General features: G+C 43.4%; 1 protein-coding gene across 1 annotated transcript in view; it reads right to left on the bottom strand.

Annotated features, from left to right (window-relative positions):
- rngtt (RNA guanylyltransferase and 5'-phosphatase) overlaps positions 1–17,877 on the bottom strand; it is a 58,216-nt gene that overhangs the window by 19,141 nt on the left and 21,198 nt on the right. Inside the window, exons 11-12 of the mRNA XM_076154939.1 lie at positions 12,481–12,645; positions 1,133–1,201 (exon numbers count right to left, since the gene is read on the bottom strand). Coding sequence (XP_076011054.1) covers positions 1,133–1,201; positions 12,481–12,645 — 234 coding nt within the window. The remainder of the gene's footprint in view (positions 1–1,132; positions 1,202–12,480; positions 12,646–17,877) is intronic.

Raw genomic sequence — 17,877 nt, 5'->3', positions numbered from 1 at the left:
AAGTGAACAACACATTGCAAACATTCTCCCATTAGGCCGTCTCTATCCAGCATATTCGTAAGATTTTTACTTCAGCCAGATACAATTGGAACACATGAATCCCTCTGTCTGCTTGAAGTCGTAGCGATCGGCACAATCAGCTGCTCTTGTGCGCGGCTGGGCTGGAAATGTCCAATCATCCCCCAGGCTCAGAGGCACAAATACCCCTGATGCTAAATTGTAACGATGAGCAATTAACTTCCTGTGTAGAGCATTAATGTTGTCCCCTCAAAGACATGAGGGAACATAATCATTATCTTTTCAAAGACAAGCAGCAAGTAAATCAAGTTAGGGAGATGCGTCACCAAACTGAGTAAATAACAGACTGAAGCTGCAGAATCAGCTACAGGCACGGAAGGAGAGAGGAAAAATATAATCTTTAAGATCTGGAAAAAAAACAAAACTAAAAACAGCGTGTTGTGTGTGTGTGTGTGTGTGTGTGTGTGTAGCATTGTCAAGCATCATAACGCCAGCAGGCACTCAAGCTACCCGCAGTTTTCTTCCGTATCTCAAAATACTTCAAATGTTTGCCGAGCAATGTATGCGTAGCTCAACTGTGCTTGCAACATCGTTAGTAAGCAAGTTTGCGGAGTGGAACTGTCACAGCGTCACTGTCACTTACTCTTAATTACCATAAGCTTCACATTCTTAAAGCAAGGAAATGCATTGAAAGAGCAAAATAGTTACTACTTAGGATAGTTCAGGGTAAAGTAGCTCCTAGTTTAGTCACCGATGTTTTGTCAGAAAGCAGTCAGCAGTGGTATGTAAATGTTTTAACACGGTAACTCAGTATTCTAACCAAGGCCACGAGCCTGTGAACACATGTTCCATATGTATGGGCCGTGTGTGTTAGTATGCAGCCTCTTACGCAGAGCTCTGTGATTATGTGAATCCTTGCAGGAGTGCCGTTTCCTTTACAACAACAAAAGGACAAGACTGACAATGGTGCATGACAAACTGTGGGTGGTAGTGACAAGCTGTCTGATTTCTACAGAGCAAAGAAAAACAAAAACACAACCTATGCCTGACTGTAAACCTTTGGGGACAGGGGCTTGGCTTTAAACATGACAGACTGTTGCAGAGGGAGGCTTACCCCGCACGGCTGGAAGATAAGCCCGTCGACTTCATGGCTGACCTGGGAGGTGAAGCTGCCTTCCAGGAGCTGGAAAATAAAAAAGACGGGGAGCAGTTTTAACCAAGCAAAACAGATTCATGAGACAATGGGGGGGGGGGGGCTGGCAGCATGGGAAAATACAAACTGATATATAAAGTCAGTGAGAGAGCATCAAAAATACCTGACCCCCTGCTCATCAGAGAACTATCGAGTTTCAATACAGCAGGAAGATCAACAACTCCTGCTTGAGTTGGAGGCACAGGTATGATGCGTTGTTTTCATTAACTTCATCTGTCTAGACGTGGACGTTTCTTTCTGATTGATAATGCTTGGCTGAGAGATCAATGTCTGAGACTGGACAGACCGGGCTTAAGATAAGAATAGCGCCGATCATTAAGTTGCAGACGACTGAAGAGAGTGGATGTCATCTCTTCCATTAACAATAACCGCAACACAGCTGTGCAAACTTTCTCCTACATCGGATCTCTTGGATCTCATTGGATCTCTCCACTAGTATGTCAGTTTGGTGAGGATTCATTCTGAACATGAAACAAAGTCTTTCAATACTGGCCGTTTTGAAGACAATGTGAGGTAACAAAAGCAGCGGTGGGAGCTTTCACGTGCTTAGACGGAGGACACACAATGTCACGCTGCCAGGCGAGGTTAGACCGAGCGGCCCTCCCGTGATAAGTGCAAACACAAGGAGAGAAAAGAACACATCCTTCAATTGGTGTATGAAAAGAACAGAGCTTGCCGTTGCACAAATGAGACGCAACCACACAGATAATGCAACTCTCACAAAATAAAAACAAGCAATGCAGTTGACTTTGTTTGGATTTTTCGAAATTTATGATGGGCTTTGGTGACATTTGGCTAAAACGTGGATGGATGCAAAAAGCAATGAGCTCTGGCGAGGGTCAACACGGCCACAGTTCGAAGTAACGGAGGAGCGAAGGCAGCCTGGGAAAGACAAAACAACAAAGCGGCCCATTTTTGTTTGATCGTGGGAAAAATGGGTAATAAATATAAACTTGTTGTTCTTAAATAAATCCTATTTGGAATGTGCACAGCTATTAACATCTATATTCATGAGATATTTGACAGAGATTGCGAGGGAAACGCTGGTGTGAACGAGATGAAGACAAGATTAATAAAGATCCTACGTGAGTGAATTATATGATCACTAATCTCGTTTTTTGTTTTGTTTTTAAACTTTTGATCTCGACTGCTTGTAAAAACTTGCAGCGAAATAGAGACAGTGTTTTATTAGTTTATTTAATATAATTCAAGAATATGAGGATGGCGTGCCGGTCAAAGACTCAAAGAGAAATCCACTAAATAGTCTCGTACTGTTTCAAGAATATGAAATACTTAACTCATTATTCACCAAAGTCTTAGAGAAAATGAAAAGAAAAATCCCCTTTTTCAAGATATTGTTATGAAGTTGACAACTGATCTTTGCTATATGTCCACGCAAGCAGTAAATATAGTTTAGCCGGGCAGGAAATGGCCCCGGTCAATACTGTAGAGAGCTAATGCATTAGTGCACTACAGTGGAGATTAGGTATCACACCGACCCATCAAGAGCATCTCAAACAGAGAGCCATGCATCTGAGCACTGCAGAGAGCTACTGAGGAGTGGAACAACAACATCAGACCCAGACAAGCCTGTCAACACTTAGTTTACATCGTCGACTGACTGAATTATACTCAGGTAAAGTAACTAATTACATTTTAAATCAACAACACTTCCAATCAAGGCACTCATCCAGCTGTGACATTTCACTCAGCGACGCCAGGCGAGAAGAGGGAAAATCTTCAGGAGATACCGCTATCAACAATCATCAGAGCCGAGATTAGGCCAGGCACATTAGCTATGCAGGAGATCAAAGATCGTCATCATCATCGTCGTCGTCATCTGTCCTGATGCTGCATGGACACAAACAAGGAAGACCTCCATCACAGGAAAGCTTTTAAGTGACCACATTTGTATCTAATAAAAGCCTGGAAAACCACGTTCCACATCTCAGCACTGGGCTAGAGCGAGACAGAGTGTGGCATTGTGAAAGCTGCCACTGACCCCCGCATTCATGTCCAACATTAGCCCAAATACAAGCGCGTTGTACTGAAATGTGTTTCCAATGTGCTGTCAAACGCAATCTCTCTCACACGCACGCGGATTGGATTGAAATGCGTATTTAATCAAGCAGCCACTGAAGTGCACATGCTTGGAGAATCATTGATGGTTGTTAACAGTCTTTAACAAATCTAGACATACCTCGAAAGTAACACTTGAAATTCTGAAACTAGAGAATAAAGTGATGTTGCTATTACATGCGGCTATTAATACACAAATATGCAGGAATACTTGAAGTCTACACCTGCACGGTCTAATCCAATGCAACAACCAACCTTTAAAACCTTACAGAAGCTTCAAAATGCTCATTTTGTTTTCTTAAGGCTGAGTCAGAGAGGTGGATTCAACCGCAGGCTGACTTTTGAAGCAGCAGGTAGCGGCTGTGTGTATTGATTTCACTCTATTGAGAGATTGGAGGAGAGGCAGCAAAAAAAGAAGAAAAGCCAGGTGTGTGTGATATTCTGTCCCCCTCGTGCATGTACGTATATGGGGGTGAACAAATCAGTCGAGGTCAACACCGCCACTAAGTACCGCCTAATGAATGAGCCGGGAGTGGAATCGATACCTCTCTGCCACAGTGGGACGAGTGAGATCCACAAGGGCTGAATTTATCGCAGGGTTACCGAATTTCATTTCATTCGATTGCGTACAGGTAGTTAACAAACCAGTGTGTACTCAAACAGAGGCTGTGTCGGCTTTGGTGAACCCCTTATTCTACCTGAACAATTCCCATTTCCACGTCCTTTGATGCTCGATGCTTCAAAGGAACCGGCTCTACGTAAATACAGAAAGCTTGCAAGCACCGAGAGGATTTAGGCTCCGGTCGAATCCGTGAAGAAAGCACAGCAACAACGGGGCTCTCAAGAACCATAAATGAGTCGGAGTGGATGATGGAAAAGCTTGACAATCACACTGACACGGAGAAGGCAGAGAGCCAGAATAGAAAGAACTAGTGCCTTTATGAAGGGACGGCATGTAGGCGGCAAAATCTGGGAGTTCCATTTCAGTTCTCTTGCCATCTTTGCACACCCACCCAGTGCTTTCTGCGAGCACAGAGAACCCAGGACGCAGAGACGAGCAGAAGGACGACTTCCACTCACACGTCCTCCCACAGTAGGGAAGTTCCTTGGAGCGATAATGCAGCGAGCGGGCAGCAACCCTGCTTTCATGGTGAACCTCTTTAGGAAGGACACATAAAGCGGCGGCTGGTGCTGTAGTGTTGTGTAGGCGGAGGGTGAACAACACAAGCCCCATTAAGAGATCAAGCTTTCATCGGAGATTTCAGGGGAGAGACAGGACAACAAATATGTGTGTGTGTTTGTGAGTGTGGGGGGGGGGGGGGACAAATCAACAGCTAACATGCTGTGCAGTATCTTTCCCCTCGAGAGACGAAATGTCAGGGTGATGGAAGTCAGACTGTTTTCCTCTCCGGTGTTTGATGTTGGACTCATATTATGCAACACACTGAAGAATGATAACGAAACTAACACTGAAATGACATCAAGTATGTCCACATCCACCACTGCAACAACTCCAGGTCCATATTCCACTAAAAACGGTTGCATTTTATCAGCAAATCATCATCAGTTTGCCGTTTTACTCTTACACACCAGTCAACAGAGCATAAAAAGCTATTCACACCACGCATACACAGACTATCAGTGCAACCAAACATAAACACAACCAGACTTGTTAAATGTGACATATGATTTACAATATAACCTCAATAATCAACATCTGGTTGTCCCCGGTGACAAATGTAAAAACATTAGACACTAGAATTCGTCTATGAATGACTGATGATGATGATGCATGTAAGTAAGGACTGCATGACTGGCAGGGAATGCACTTCAGAGACAAATAATATAAAATAATGTATAAAAACCTCCAGTGAGCCGACGCAAATCAGCAAATCAATCCAGTTGATTGTATTGTCGTGTAATATTAAATTAAAGGTTATTCATTACGTGCTTTAGATGCATTCTTCACTCCCAGAAACTAAGGTTGACTCACAGCAACGACTGAGAGTAAAGGTTGATAAATGATCTTGTGTTGAAGGTACTTTCAATCCTAATCAGATTTGATTTGATCAGGCAGCCCATTTCGTTTTAACATTTTTGTTTTCACAGGGATTGAGGCATTATTATTTTTAATAATAATGCCTGTTCTGTTCTGTTCTGTCCTTGATTTCTGCTTTCAGAAAGTAATAGAAAAGCCTAGACTTGAGGTCTGAGTGAAATGACAGTAACAAAATGGGACCATTTGTGATGTGCTGTCTCCAATTGTGCTTTCTGAAATATGTTTTGTGTCTCACTGCACTCAGGTACCTAGTGAGGGGAAAATAACTTCTGAACTGCGACAAAGACCTCGGCTTTGAGGGTCCTTTCCTTCGCTGTGACTGAGGACACTTGGACTCAATTGGCTAGACTGTCTCCTGGGATACAAAACAAAGTGAGCAGAATGCAAGATGAGTTTGTACTTATTTCACATTTTTCTTTCTAGTCAGGGGTGTAAACTTTTTTTAGCTGCGTCTATTGAGGACTGTTTCATCAGGCGGATAAAGGAGCCACGTTGAGAGATTAGATAACTTATGATTCCCCTCGTCGTCTATAGATGACAGGGGAGACATGACTGCAGCAAAGAACCTAATTAGAAATTAATACATGCAGCAGGTTCCATGTTGGTGTGCCAGAAAAACAAATAAAAATTTAATCACAATCCCTTTTATATTTCACAAAAGCGTTTTCCACTACTGGTTCCAATCAGGAGGCAGACGGTTAATGGAACGGTTATCTGCCAACTGATCCATTAATAGGGGAGAGGCAGCCCATTCCAAAATAAGTTTATGCACCGCTAACATGCAGATACACAGGTAGTGCAGTGTAGAACAGCTTGCTCACACTGACACAGCATTTCAGGCTCTCCTCTCTTGTCGTTATCGCAGTTTTTCCACGCCGCACACCTGGATAGTGCATTTGCCACTCCGGAGCGCCTCTTTTCCTGCCTTTCCCGCTCGTCTTCGTTGCTCCAGGAGCTGTAGGTGCAGGGCTAAATCAAAGGCGCGGAGGACGGATTGATATTCCGGTCAGACCACAGGACTGTTGCCAGCGGCGTCTTTCAAGCCCAATGTGAATGGGCCTCTGAAACGAGGGCGCTGGTTTCTATTAAACGAAAAGCCCACATCGGGCTGTGCGGCCGGGGCTGATAAACCACTGAATGGCTTCAAGTCAAACTAGGTTAGACGGCCCGGGGAAGAGGAATGATTTTGGAAAAATGTCTTTTGATATATGAAGGTCAATTCGTTGAAAAAAAAAACACAGACAAAATAAGTCTGATAAGATTTACAGACAAATACTGATACTTATTTGCAAAAGGCACGCAATCGCCACTGTACTCATCCTGCTGTGGCACTTCAGTTCAATAGATTACTTTAACTTTAGTGTTACTTTAGTATCACTTAAGTGTCTCAAAGGGGGCCTCAGAGATCTGAACAGAAGGAGTCCCCGCTTGTTCAGTCCCAGTGTTGCACAGCAGGCAGGCAGGCAGGCAGGCAGGCAGGCAGGCAGGCAGGCAGGCAGGCAGGCAGGCAGGCAGGCGTTTGGTTGGGATGTATGGAATTATGCTGCGCCTGTCTGCTTTGACAAGTTAACGTGCGGTTTTGCTTTAATTTGTTTAAAACATCGTGTGCATTGTATTTCAGGTGAGGCAGAAAAATCAGAAAGGAAGCGATACATTATTTAGAAAAAACAATTGGAACACGTCAGAAGCAGTGGCTGGGGAGATTATCTGTGACACCATAGCTATTATAGTGGTAAATAGCGGTGCTTCAGTAGCGGAGAGTGGAATTGGATTAAAGCCGCAAAAACAAAATCATTATATATGTCCCCATTAAAAGATTCCACAGAGAATGGGCCGACCAATATTATACTATTCAACACAGTACAAATATCAACTAATGCAGAATACAACAACATATAATACAAGAAAGGACAACAAAGCCAAAGATGGACAAAGTCAAATAGTAGATGCAAACCTAACAGAAGCAGCTGGCATCCCTGACCTTTGAACCTGAGTGCACGGAACAATCACAAGCAAAAGGAATCCCATAAAGGATGGCTGTTGCAATAAGTTCAGGGGTAATGTAACAAAACGCACAAGAGACCAGTCGAGGACACTGGTTACTGGAAGTTACGGTGGTGGTATCTGCTGCTGCTAAAGCCTCATTCCCTACCAGAAACAGAGAGACAAGACAGCACGACCACCGCAACCACACAGCAGCACAACCCACACATTCAGACACAATCGTACAGGCAGCAGACAGCGAGTGTGAAGAGGCAGTAACCAGGAGACAACACTTCACTGGGCTCCAGCAGCAGGCTTCTCCATCATTGTGGTCTAAAGCTACAGCAGGAGGAGAGACTACTTCTGCTGTCACGGTGCTTAGCTCAGCTCTATGACAGCGGGCGAAGGGTTGAAAATGTACACGGGTCCAACTACTCACAATTTAGCTGTGAACCAGCACAGCTTTTTCCTGATTCGTGGCAATGCTGTGCACTCATTGCACGACACCTACACACTGCGGACATCATTAAAAACATACACACAGCACAACTCTTACATTGATGTCCTTTTAAATGCCCCCCAAATATTTACTGCTGTTCCAAAGAGCTCTGGTGACTCACATCTTACACTGGCCCGTCCCTTTATGCATCTCCCCATCCACTTCCAGATTGTGGAGGCAGCAGACTAAGCAAATTAGCAGAGGTTTCCTCATCTAGTTCAGACACCCTGTGGGTAAACTCATTTTGTCCGTTTGTATCTGCATAGAATCTTTCTAGGCAGAACAATACTCAGACCTCATGACAACTGGTGCGGCCTGTGCAAATGAACTGATAAATCAAGAGCTTTGCCTTCAGGCTGAGCTCGCCTTCCAACACGACAGTCTTCTAGAACAATGCCTTTCTATTGGCAAAGCTTTCTCATACACCAGCTGATCTCCCTTTGTAGGAGAGACGATTGCTTTGAAATATATAGTCTTTGCCGCCTTTGGACGGCTGAGGCTCATCTCTGAGAGGGGCGGAGGGCAAGCCTGCGATGACTCTTGACATCACCGGGTCGTAAAGCAGAGAGCAGACCAAACACAGACTAGCCGGGGAAAGGTTGTACAAATGCAGACGTCGGTGGAACAGCAACAGCGCTGACACCGTTAACCCGAGCCAGACAACTCCATCTTTCCCATCAGTGCCTCCACGCTGAGCCTGGAAGGCACGGGGAGAGCAGGCAAGCAGAACAAATAAAAAACAGTTCAATATTCTGTTCATATTCAGCCAGCGCTCTCTCCGGTGAATATGACCTTTACTGTACAGATACGCTGTGCATCATCAGATATTGCATAATGTCTTGGAGGCTTTGAAGAAAACTAAAAAAGCTCAAAGCAACTGAGGTAAACAAACATTAGTCATCGGGTCTATGTAGTGGGTTCTTCCAAGCAGCATAAGCCCTTATACAACAGTAATCAACGTTTGTTTTTTTCTGTGAGTGGGTGTAGCCAGGCAGCAGATGCAGGTGATGAAGTGCATCTGCTGCCTGGATTACAGAGGTGCAGGGTGATGAATGCTTTATTGCGGAATTGTTCTTAAACTGAGGAGGACACATATCTGAGCAGTGGGATGCTCACTGGCTATTATGCCGTGCCTATGCATCAAACACTCTGCGCCAGGCCAATAAGGCTTAAAACCCCGAAAGAACCGTCTATATTTTAACTTGTATATGATCTGATAAAGCGGAACAAAAAATCTAGAGAGCTGGTATCGTAACATTTCCTGCCCCAGCGGCTTGGGCAAACATAGCTGGCAGAGGTGCGAGGTCAGTGAGGCAGCATGAACCTTCAGACTGACAGCACACAGCTAATGAGACACGCTGTTAAGGAGGATTTACTTTCTTCCTGAGTGGTGCGGGGAACCTGCTCTGACAGCGCGAACCAGGACTCAGCACACAATTCCCGGCATCAAATTAAGAGAAAAGACCATGACAGCAACGCATTTACATAGAATCAGGGCCCCGTTAACGAAGACCGCACCCTGGAGGGAGTCGGGGTAGGATAGAGACTGGGTGCGCGGTTGTGTTTGGCCAGAGAATAGACGTGTAAACACATGATTACTCACCAAAACATTTCACACTGGAGAGAAGAATGAAGGCGACACTTACTGTAGATGCTTCCCCTGCACGCTACTCCCACTTTCCACAGCACAACTATGTAATGTAATTCAAAACACGGAGCAAGTGCAAGTTCCCTTTCGGTATGAGATTGCTTAATAGATAATGTCGACAAACTATGAATACATTTAGAAGATAAACTTGATACATCCTCATTGCGATTAGGTCCCACTAATAAGATGAATGGAAACAAATTGCAAAAACCTACAGCTCGACTTGACAGAAGGTGATTTGTGTCGAGTCCTCAGCAAAGTGATTGTGATTTACAGGCCATCAAGCTAAATAAGTGTTTTTCAGTGGTAGTGGCTCCGTAATCAGTTCGCCCTAAACTCTAAAGAACCTGTTTAAACCTTAATCTCACCTGATGAGGCAATCCAGCCAAGGCTTCAGAAGTATCTAGATATACAACTTATACCTAAGGTTCTTTATTTCTCCAGAGAGAAGCAGGTGATGAAGGAGTTATGTCTCCGGGTCAGCGGGGCAACGATAGCGGTCTAATAAGAGGGAGATTTTTCAAGTTCAGGTGCAGTTTCTTCCCGTATGATAAATGAGTTCCGGATATTAGATTTTTTTTGACAGAGGGCAACATAAAATTAATGGCGTCTCATTTCCGTTTTGAAATCTTAGAAAGTGACCAGGTTGGGACTTAAACTGGATTCACCCCGAGTCACGTTTAATTACCGTCTTGCTATCTTTATGCTTATTGACCCAGAATAATGCTACCGTTATTGTCCTAAATCTTTAATCCTACGTGAAAGTTTGAAAAGAGCTCGATGACTTTGTCAGGGGGGAACATAGTTGAGGATATAACTTCAAAGGATAAATTGGGAAACGTATGGCAGCTCGGTAAAACTGCTGACAACTCATCAATATGCAACGTAAGCAGGTGAACAGATGGTATTTAATCAAACTCGGTTCAACCAAAATGACTTTAATGCGGTGCACAGCTGAGGTTTAGCTTTGTGCAAATCGTCAAAGTTAATCTACGCAAAGTCTGGAGATGGAACAAACCAAAGTGATGATGGATGGCTGAACCCTGATCGCAAAACAAAAACTTACCAGGGAACAAGTTATTGTTTATGTAAATGTGATGGCCTCGTCGTTCTGGACGACGTGGAGGCTGGAGTTTATCCTGATTTGGAATTTGATTGCGTCGTAGAGGTGCTTCTAATTTTGAGTGCACCTCCATGTGATCCAATGCAACATTCATTAACTTAGATTTGATTTAACACATCTCTACAAACACTCACTTTACTGGAGGTGTGCCGCACTGAATAGCAATCTTAAGCAGTCTTTCACAAAAACAAGACCTTCCAGTAGGACAGTGGAGACGCATTAGAGTTGTGTTTCATCTTTGTCCGTCTCCATGGTGCATTTTTACACACTTGCATCATTCAGCTCAGACTCATCTCTCACTCAAAACACCTTTGTTTGAGCCAAGGCCATTCAACATAATCAACGGGGGAATTCCTCAAATCTATCAGGGTTGTTTCAATGTACAAAATCTGTATCATATAAAGACTTCTTTGTGAGATACGACCAGGAAGCAAAGCGACTCAATGGTCTCGACTGCGGGGGAAACGGTGACATAATTGTGTTAGTGGTAAAGATGCAAAACAGCAGCCTCGCAGCAGACAAAAGCCGTCCCACAACTCCCGCCTGTGACTGAAATATCCTTTAAAAAGGAATTTCGGGACCGCATGCTATGAAGGGAAGGGTCCTGCTACCATGAATTAATGAGCTAGATTCCAGTTTACCCCGTTTTATGTCCCGTACAGAGATATGACTGTATGGGGAGCAGATGGCAACAGCACCGAACAATGGGGCAGTGAGGAAGCAGACAGGGTTCCAGTGACTTCATATCTTGAGCATCTTGATCAACATGTTCCCCCAAAGGGTGGGTGGTGCATCACAAAGGCTCTCACAGAAGTGTGTAGCACCAGGGTTAGACAAGAGGTAACCCAAGCATTCATTCTTAGAATTTTACAGTACAAAACATGAAGTAAAGACCAAGACGTCAGTGTTGGGCCTGGAGGAGGAGGAAGACACAAGGAATGCTTCAAACCGCGGCCCAACTTTAGACTTTGATCACTTGCTGTCTGAGCAAAAGATCACATTAATTGTGCGCTGACCGCCCTGAGACCCAACACTGGGACATAAGCACAGGCCTTTGTTGTGCGCTTAATAGCATTTTAGTCCATAAAAGCTCTACTGTCCTCAGCTTGGAAACAGTGCGGGCCAGAAGCCAAGCTGCGTTATAAACAGAGGTGCACCCGCTTTTCACAGACTTACAGCAAACCAGTCAATGTATTTACACATACACCCACACACCCCACCCACACTTGTGAGCCTCAGTGGATATGAGTGGATTAAGGATACACACATGCTGTATACTATGGGAAATGAGCTTAAGGGTTTAGTCACATTCTGTCATATGAGCTCAGTAGCTAATATGAAATAGCCATAGAATCTAAATAAAAAAAAGGGAAAGGGTCTAACTTGTGGTTGTTTTCATGGAAACGCCAGCCGGAGAATGTAATGGTTTCTATCTAATGACCCCGCCTGCGTATGGGGGAAAAAAACCCTACTTATTATGTTTATGTGCCAATATCTTAGACAATGTTTCTTAGATAAGCAAAGGCTTTACTGATGCTACTGCTTGTGCTAAGACACACATTCAAAGGCTACTGGCATTACGCTGATGATTAACCTCCAAGTCCACAGCCACTAATGAAAACAGTAAAATGTCATCGAGGCAAATGATGACATATTGAAAGGACATTGTGGAAGCTCACATTTGGTCTCCAGATAAGTCAGAGTGTTTGTGCAGCAGGTGTCGCCTCCAGCTTTACTTTGTCAGGCCATTTTTCTCCCGACTTATCTCCGTGTGACGAGCAGAAATGGATTTTACTGGATGTTTTACTGTGAGAGCAACGGGGAGAACAAAAGGAAAGGGTGTCTTTGTTCACATTACCTTGCGCGACGCGTGGATGTCAAAGAAGGGCTTATTTCGGACACTGAAGGGTTCCTTGGTCTTGTCAATCTGCCCGATCTTCATCTTTTCCATCCGGGGCGAGATGATCTCCTTTTCTATGCAGAACAGCCGGATGCCAAAGTCACACTGGCCAACAGGCTGTCCCTGCAAAACAACAGAATGAAAGAGAGAAAGATTAGATATTTCCTTGTGCACTCGGAGCGTATGTGTGAAAGTAGTGTGTGGGGTCCAGATAAAGCACAATCCACAACATCTCTATTTGTTATTATATGGACTCAATGTGCATGACCAAGGTTATCAGTGCGTAGCCTGAAATAAGAATCTGTTGGAGGAAAATTCATACAGATATCCCAAGATTTATGAATAGTGGATTAGTGGCCCCCGGGAATAAATGGGACTCGACATTGGCCAGGGGACAAACCAGAGTGCCGCATTGTCCACAGGATTCGTAAAATATTAACACTAAAAAGGACACGGCAGTGATGTGTGCAATGGAATCAGCTTTTCCTCGTCACTATGACAACAGCTCCCTCTGATGTTTTTCATACTTGGCAGTCCGCACGCAGTCTTTCCAAGTAGATAAGCACTAGTGACCTGAGCCATCGCGGCCACCCACACAGACAGGGGCACTAAGGCCAAGTACAGGTGCCACGAGCCCATCTGCTGGTCCACCTCGTCTACGGTGGAAAAAGCCAAACAATACACAAGTTGCTGTTCCCGGTTTCTGGTTGAAGGAGGAGTAGAATAGAAGTGATGGGAGACAATAACATCGCCATGACTGCATGACTAACAGATGAGTTAGGATAAAACGCAGCAGGAACAGTAATTCCTCGACGACTGAATGACAATAATCACTAGATATCTCTGTTGCTCAGCTGACAAAGTCATTATAAGACAAAGTAATAATAATACTACAACTGAAAGAGCCGGAGAGACGCGGCGGAGAAGTAAGTGACAAGTGAATTTTGAGAAAGCCAGAAATTTTGCCAGATGGACGGGATAAATGCATGGATGACAAGCGTTTGACATTTAATGTTTTTCACAACTTGTCAAAAGAAGAAAAATGAGGCGCAAACGCGGAAACCAAGCTGCCGTTCCTCTTTTGCCAAGAGACAGGAAAAGAAAAGATAGAAAGATGAGAGGCAGGGTGTGAAAAAAAAGATTTCATACAGTGACACATTTATGTCACGGTGCGATCCTATACTAGTCGACGACGGATCAATATTCCCTAATCTATATCCAGGGGGAGGGGCAGTAAAGAGGGAGGTGTGGCATACTGGCATTTGCATTCCACTCTGTTACTGTTAGGTAAAGGCCAGTTCACTTGTCAAGAGCTTTCAGGGGAATCAAAGGCCATGAGAGGAGGGGGTAGAGGCCTAATGCTCGATGTGGCGGAGGAGATGGCTGGCCAATAAATATGCAATCTTTGTCTTAATTATACTCTAATGTCTACTGAGCTGCACAGACACTCGGCAAAACAGAAGGTGACCTGAAGTTTACCTCATGTGTAATTACTCAATAAGTAGTTGGAGTCTGGTAATTGTGTTTTCATGCAGCATAATGCGCACAACAGGGCTTGTCTTCAACAGATGCCCTTTAAATATGAAGACAAAAATACAGCGGCAGTTTTGTGATTTGTGAGAAGGAACATTACGACTATTTGAGCAATGTGACAGCTTTGTTAGCCGTAAGAAGGTTAGGGTTAAGGTCAGACAATAATGAGCAAGTGGTAACTTATCGCCTGTTGGATAAAGTTAGTCGCAGCTGTCTAAATCATGGTAATGGTTGCGTTTTATATAGTGTCTGACATGGATCGAGGAGTGTGTGAGACAAATCTAATACCTTAAGGCTTTCTTCAGGAGCCATCCAGTAAAGCTATTAAGGTGTGTTATTGTGACAAAGCTAATCAATGGAACGGCACATACTCATTCCTCGGATGGAAAGCACAATGCAGGAAATCAATACTGTGAGCTGCCATCCCCCTTTTTGTTACAGTTATGTCACCCCAGAGCAATATAAGAAGCTGGCATGATTGGATACAAATAATAAGGAATAAAATAAGGAAACAGGTAATAAATGCCATCGCAAAATAAGAGTTTGAATACAGATCTGCCAACCATGCAAGTAGCAACATTGTGAAAAAGGGGTCTATAATACAATTTTGAAATATTTTGGTTATAGGATAATACAGGACACAGGATCAATCAATCAATGAATCCCCTTGATGTCTCTGTGTCGTCTCTGTATCCATGAATCAAATACTAAGTGAATTCTGGAACCCGGAGCTTGGGTGATGGACGAAAACAGAGAAACTCTGCCTTTGAGCATTGCTTTTTCTGTGGCTGCACAGTGACTACAAACGCACTACATTCTCCTGAAGCAACAACTGGTATCATGTCCCACACATTCTGCACCATCTGTCAGCTATGTCATCAGGACAGAACGAGATGTAAGTGTGAATGATTCAAGGCATGTGTTGCCCACGCCTGCTCACCAGGAAAACGTGGATCGACAAGACGAGACGAGTATCGGCCTATTTTTCCAAAACCTCGTTTTTGGGATTGTAAACAAAAACAAAGTCCAATAGACGCAATCATCAAAAATGGACTGGGCTTCAACATGGACCTGTTAGGTGTTGGGTGAAATAAGCAGTCCTCGTTTTAAGATTACACTAGCAGTGTTGCTGTCTCTCTCACACACACACACACACACACACACACACACACACACACACACACACACACACACACACACACACACACACACACACACACACACACACACACACACACACACACACACACACACACACACACACTTGCATACTTAAAAACCAGTATGTATGGTTAAATACTACAGTTGGCAATAAGAGGTCCAAAAAAAACAGCAAGTTCAGCAACCACCTCCTATTTTCTCAACAGTGTAAACAAAGATGACAATCGAGAAAGATTTCCGCCATCTGGCAGGAGTGTTTATCACGTGTGGCGGTGCTGAGGCAGGGTAACAATGAGGACAGTTGTGGATGCGCCCGATCAACTTCTAAACTTTCAGCCATTTTTTCCTGTCACCTTCACCTCCTTACTCAATCCAATCCAAGAACACATTTGCACTAAATGATAAAATTACAAAAAGGTGCCGAATCAGAAAGAAAACATTCATTATAATCAGGGTCTTGTCAGCAGGAGCAGGGAGCAGGTCATGTCAACCATGACCACATGGTTGACATGGTAGCCTCCCCATGGACACCGGGAACTTAATGCAGTGATGGCTGTGATGACCAAAAACTACATCTGCTATCCATTAATGTTATAATTCCAGATCCACTATGTGAAACCTGTGTGTATAACCATCATTATTGTTGGCCAGAACTGTGGGCATTTGTGTTGTTGCGAGTAGTGTACGATTGTTACCCGAATTGTTGTTGTGTTGGGTGATTTGTGAAGTACTTTGTGACACTGCAGTAGATAAAAGCAGTAGGTAAAAACACATACAATAGAACAATACATTTTTGCTAGAAATCCTCGGCGGTGAGAAGTCTGATAAAAGCCTTTGTGACTATCTGGGCTTATTGATGATGAATTATAAAATGTGCTGGTGAGAAAATCAGAGGTGACACAATCAACAGTAGCCTAATGTGCAACTTCCCTTGAGATATTCTTAACAAAAACATCCACGCTTTCAGACTATTTTCAGCTTAAAACTGGTTACATCCACATGTCCGGTTGATCTGTTTACATCATTAATCCTGAATGCACAGTATTTGTGAGGCTAACACAGAAGCTTGTATAATAACAGTGATCAACATCATTTTTGCTACAATTGTATATAATTACAACCTTGCTCTAGTTATCATTCATGACTTTAATTTAGCTTATAACACTATTTTTTAAAAGAAAATGGCATTTAATTAAAACTTTGCACCCACAGCAGAACTCCCACATCCCATTCTACTCATTATCACCATCCTCCCCCTGTGCATTGCGCCACAAGCTGTCTATCTAATTTTTTTTCCGTCCGTAATTTCAGCATGCAAATACGGCTCGGCTTGTCCAAGTCTATAATTAATCGCCTTGCCTATGCGTTTATAGGAGTCCCTGATGCCTACTGATGCTGCTCCTGTGCTTGGCTTTTGGGTATATCTCAAAAACTAAATAAAAGCACATCTTAAAAATAAAAGAGGAGCTGTCGGTTGACATTGCTTTAAAGGGGTTTGAGGAGCTGTGAAATATTTTATGAGATGTGAGGGGGGGGGGGAGAATGTTTCTACCACAGAAATGCAAAGTCATATCAATTTTGTCCTCTGCTTTTTGCTTTTTCTCATAATCTACTAACTCAATGTGTGATAACTAACCAAATGAAACATTCTATGGGGTGAATTGTGCCTGGTTTGTGCGTGTGCCTCCAGTGACAGGGGTTCCTGCAATATTGTGCTCTAAAGGAAAACAACTTCTGCATTTATATCTAATTACTACTTAACAGTTTTTTCTTTGAGTTCTTTAATTTATTTCCCACTATGAGTTTGTCAAATGAAGGAAGTGAGTGCTCCACTGGCGGTAGTTATTTTCCCTGTTCATCATCCATTATAGTCATGGAAAGGACACCTTGTTGAGTATTCTATCTTATGTATTACTTTGTCAAAATTAGCAACATTGTCGCACATTTTAAACTATAAAATTGTGTGCTCTTGAATGTCAAACCACGTTACGATGCATTTGCCATGGGACTGAAGATGGATGTTGATGTCAGGATGAAATACGGATGCAATGTCCCTGCGGAGTATTCCCCTCCACTTTGGAGGCATGCAGCTTTATGAAGAAATACAAGACATAGAGGCTGATGGTTAACTCATTACCCTTGACTAATTATTACTAGCTTTGGGGCAGTACTGGTATTTACAAATCCTGTCTGTCAACTAACCCTATGTGACAGCAGAAAGCTGCCGGAAAGGAACGCACAGGATTAAAGAATCTCAAACTTGATCATGACCGTAGAGGCGCTATCAGAGGAACAGATGATGGTGTGACGAAAGGAATGATGCAAGCTGGGCATGATTCTAAGCGCGGAATGCCGACAAGCCTCTCAGGCAGAAGTGAAGGCAGCAGATGTCGGTAAAGAAGTCCATACCTCGACAGATAAGCTCTGCAAAAAATGTTAAAAGCATTTTTTTTCTGCTTTGCTGTTTCTCAACTTTCTCAAAACACTTAAGACAGCTATTCTATCCTATTCTGCACCAAAGGCTAAACTATTTTTGGCAAGATGAAAGATAACAAGGTCCAAAACTCCTTACTGCGCAAGTTCAACATTCCATCTTTACAATATATAAATAAACAATAATAATACTACCTAGACACATATGTAAGTAGTGTTGTCCATCCA

The sequence above is a fragment of the Genypterus blacodes genome, unplaced genomic scaffold (genome assembly GCF_046128005.1).
Source record: "Genypterus blacodes isolate CSIRO-AG114 ecotype Tasmania unplaced genomic scaffold, CSIRO-AGI_Gbla_v1 ptg000064l_1, whole genome shotgun sequence".
NCBI classification, from domain to species: Eukaryota; Metazoa; Chordata; class Actinopteri; order Ophidiiformes; family Ophidiidae; genus Genypterus; species Genypterus blacodes.
Note: the sequence above shows the minus strand (reverse complement) of the source record. Positions and strands in the feature narration are given on the sequence as shown.